The 3,717-nt window shown below is 48.2% G+C and overlaps 1 protein-coding gene across 1 annotated transcript in view; it reads left to right on the top strand.

Annotated features, from left to right (window-relative positions):
* NPRL3 (NPR3 like, GATOR1 complex subunit) overlaps window positions 1-3,717 on the top strand; it is a 38,446-nt gene that overhangs the window by 10,065 nt on the left and 24,664 nt on the right. The window contains exon 3 of the mRNA XM_023521465.1: window positions 3,523-3,652. Within this exon, the coding sequence (XP_023377233.1) occupies window positions 3,523-3,652 (130 nt within the window). The remainder of the gene's footprint in view (window positions 1-3,522; window positions 3,653-3,717) is intronic.

Genomic DNA, 3,717 nt, shown 5'->3' with positions numbered 1-3,717 from the left:
GACCTCAACAATTAATGCTAATGGTGGTACTTCTGCTAGACTTTAATACTGTTTTAATAAAACGACTATAAATTTTAATGATTTTTAAAATCGATGTGTTTTTATTTGGTCTTGATGGTCCTGTTCCCATTTCAGCGAGCCATGTCCTTCAACCGATGAGCAATTGGTTGCAGGGTAAGACCAAGAACTTCTCCGCCATCTTTCTGTCTTGATTCTTGCTACCCTTTCTTCTTGTAATTGTGCTTAACTCCTGATTTCCCTCAATGTTGAAGAATGACTAATGAGGCACACAGGCTCTCGCTCGGACCGCACTGCCCCGATCTCACATGAATGAGTACTCAGGCTTGCCACGGCCCCTGCCCTTTCTCCACCTGGAGTTATTTAGCTATTTCACATTACCTAAGAGGCCTAGGCAAGGTTGGCTGGCACAGGGAGACTTCTGGGACCAGGCATGCACTCAAACCTCCTCCTCCAGGCAGGCACCAGTGGCCCTGTGAGGGTGGTAGGTTTCTTGTCTCTTTAGCCTACTGTCCCCCTAGAGAGACCCTTGATTATTCCTTGCCTTCGTTTCTTGGAGGTGTTTGTTTAGTGGGGGTCTCTCCCTAGGGCTGGGTATGAAATGTAATGCTTGAGCTTAGATGCTCTTGTATGTGCCCTTTGGAGGCAAAAATGTTCCCATGGAGCTTATGTGGCACTTCTCTAGGAAGGCATAGATAAGGTGGGACCCTCCTGTCCCCCCTGACAGGGCATCTCCTCTGGGCATTGGAGGTGCACAGAGCATCTGTGAGCCCCCCAGAACAGAAGGAGGCAGAGTCGAGCTCCTTTCCATGCTGTCCTCCCTCTTTTGTGGATAAGCCTGCTCCGAGTGTCTTGGCAGGAATGGAAGATCTTGGCCAGTTTTCCAGCTGGGCTGGTTCTTCTTCCTAAATATGTTTTTAATTAAGTTATTCCAGAAATGTTAGTTTTGTAACAGCTATTTTATTGTGTGCAACATATTTACCAGGCCTTTTATCATCAAAACAAGGGAAAAGGATTTTTGTAAATTTTGGAAACAACAAACGAATATTGTCACTTGTTTTCGTTTCATTTTGCTATTTATAACGGTTATGTCTCCTGCCCCAAATCTCATGATATAACTCTGTGTCTTTGTGCATGTTACGTCAGCAGATACACTCTACAAAGTATAAAGCCACTCAGGTGTTCCTTTCATTATAAGTGTGTAATATTGCAGTGGTGAGTGGATATCTTTGTGGGCGAGACTTGCTGAGACGAGTACCATACACCACCCTGCTGGCCGCCTCAGCAGCACATGGCTTTCTAGTTGACTCCTTCCGCAGACCTTGGCCTCTCTGGGCTTGGAGGGAGGCGCTTTTTATTTGGCTCTTGGAAGGGTGTTTTTGGATTTGGATATTTGTAAATGTGAACTAGACCGCCACTGCTTGCCTCTGAATCTCAAAACCTATCCCACAGCCAAACTAACTTAGGTTCCTGGATTGGTGGCTGAGGGCCAGGGCTGAGGCCCATCTGTGGCTCTTCATGACAGAGCAGAGGTTTTTAATGGAGGTATTTGGGTATCACAGGAAAAAGTAAACTATCTGGAGTAGTGGGAGGTTGTTTTCTATCCCTTATCTCTATGTCCCTGAGTCCTCGGGTGGCAGATAGGATGTGAAATGTTGGCACTGGATTATTTGCTAGGACAGAAGTGTTCGTTTGAGTTTGTCACCCTGAGCCCTCCCTCACCGTCCCCGTCCCTCAGATGAGAGTTGCAGGGCAGAGTAAACCATTTAGAGTTTTTGAAGAAAGCTTATAATGCCTCTGGTCTAAGACACTGGAATCTTCTATCTCTGGTTTAATCACTCCAGAGAACAGTATTTCAGGGAAGAGAGGCCCACAATGGGCAGCCAAGCACTCAGGCTGTGGGTCCCAATTTTCCCAGAATATCTCTGACACCTTGGTGTCGGAAGATCCAAGGGCCGTCCTGACTGTGCAAGAGGCAAACCCTTTGTATCTAGGTCACCACAGGATGACCTAGTGTGCCTAGAGAACCATGTCAATTCTGGAGGAAGGCTGGAAACCAATGTGACATCCTCCCCTGCAAAGGCCCTCGCAGTTCTAGGTTCCCCCACCTGTCCGTGGGGAAGAGGCCTGGAAAGAGTCCCATGGCTGCTCATCTTGCAGTTTGTCCGTTTGCTGGTCAATCAGCAGAGCTCTTGCTGCAGGCTGGCTCCAGGTTACTCTTACATTAGGTGGTAAGCCCTGCCATGTGTAAGGAGCCCAGAGCAAATGGCCCCCTTCCTGGATCCTTTTATCCCAGAGCTGTTGGCTATTTCTGAGCTGAGCTAAAGCAGCAGTTTGTAGCAAACCATCCTTTTTCTTCAGAAAACAGAGCTGTATGGTGTTAGTCGCTCTCCTCCCCCACACAAGATCATCCAGGAGAAAAGCATCTGGTGTGGTGTCTGATTCGCCATAGCTCCTCAGCAAAGGCCCAGGACACACACTGGAATGTCTGTGCTCGATGGCCTCTAGGACTACAGGGGTCTCTTTTAGAGCAGAGCATGACCTTAAGGGAGCCAGAGCCACCTTCTTCAACACAGTGTGTCCCCCCAACCTGGATGTTAGAATTGCTTTCTCCAGGTGGAGAAATGAGCACAGGACTTGTCTCCCTTCTGGCTCCAGCTCAGACACGGTGCATCAGTGCTTCTAAAGTGAAAGTCCCCCCAGGCCTGGGCTCTCCTCCCTTATCGAGATCTCCCTTGGGGAGGAAGGAACAGAGCTGCCAGTAAGGAGACATAAGTGTACAGATTCACCTTGCAAAGGGGTGAACTCAGCAGTTTTACAGAGAGTGTATCCAGATCTGCTCTCACCTACGCCACAGCCATCATTCCTACTTCTCTGTGACACTCAGTTCTGTGCGTCCCTATGTTCATATCATATCAGTGGGTCTGCACATCTTGCACATTTTAAAAATTTCTTCCCTAATAAAAACTGAAAGGTTTCAGTGTTTGGGGTAAGGGAAGGCAGACATGCTGAAGGAAGGTAATTAGCTCGCTGCAGTTAGTGCTGTCCCCTTGCCCTTTACTCAGCACTCAGAGGTTGGGGACTCCTGGGAGTTGAGGGGTGCAGCCCAGTAAACCTGGGCCTGATGGTAGAGCACCCCCACCTGTGAGCCTTAAGGAAAGTGACTCTCAGAGCAATGCCAGCTCAGCTGCTGTTCCTCCTTTAAAAGCAAACTGCAACTTGTTTCTCTCCTGAATTTCATAGAGCATGCCAAGAAATGACAGCATGTGCCTTCCGTCTATGCTTCTCATGCCTTTTACCTTGTAATTATGGTGATTTTATGTCCCCAATCTTGGAGATTGCTTCAAAAGGCAACTGATAGAAGCTTCCAGGTCATCAGTGGGGGTACAGCCACTCTGCACACGAAGCTGCAATATACTGAGACCCTTCCCCTCTGAGGGCAGTGGGCATGGGGCTGTGACATTTTGTTCACTTATTTCCACTCTACCTCTTTTCAATTTTAAGGTTTTCAGATGTCATTCTGGCAACAATTTTGGCAACCAAGTCTGAAATGTGTGGCCAAAAATTCGAACTGAAGATTGATAATGTGCGGTTTGTTGGGCACCCGACACTCCTGCAGCATGCGCTGGGGCAGGTAAGGGCTTCCCGAATAGGTGGGGTTCTCCCTGGGCAGGCATGGCCCATCCTGGTCTGGGCCCT

The sequence above is a fragment of the Pteropus vampyrus genome, unplaced genomic scaffold (genome assembly GCF_000151845.1).
Source record: "Pteropus vampyrus isolate Shadow unplaced genomic scaffold, Pvam_2.0 Scaffold303, whole genome shotgun sequence".
Lineage (NCBI taxonomy): Eukaryota > Metazoa > Chordata > Mammalia > Chiroptera > Pteropodidae > Pteropus > Pteropus vampyrus.
The sequence above is the reverse complement of the archived record's forward strand: the minus strand, read 5'-3'. Positions and strand labels throughout refer to the sequence as shown.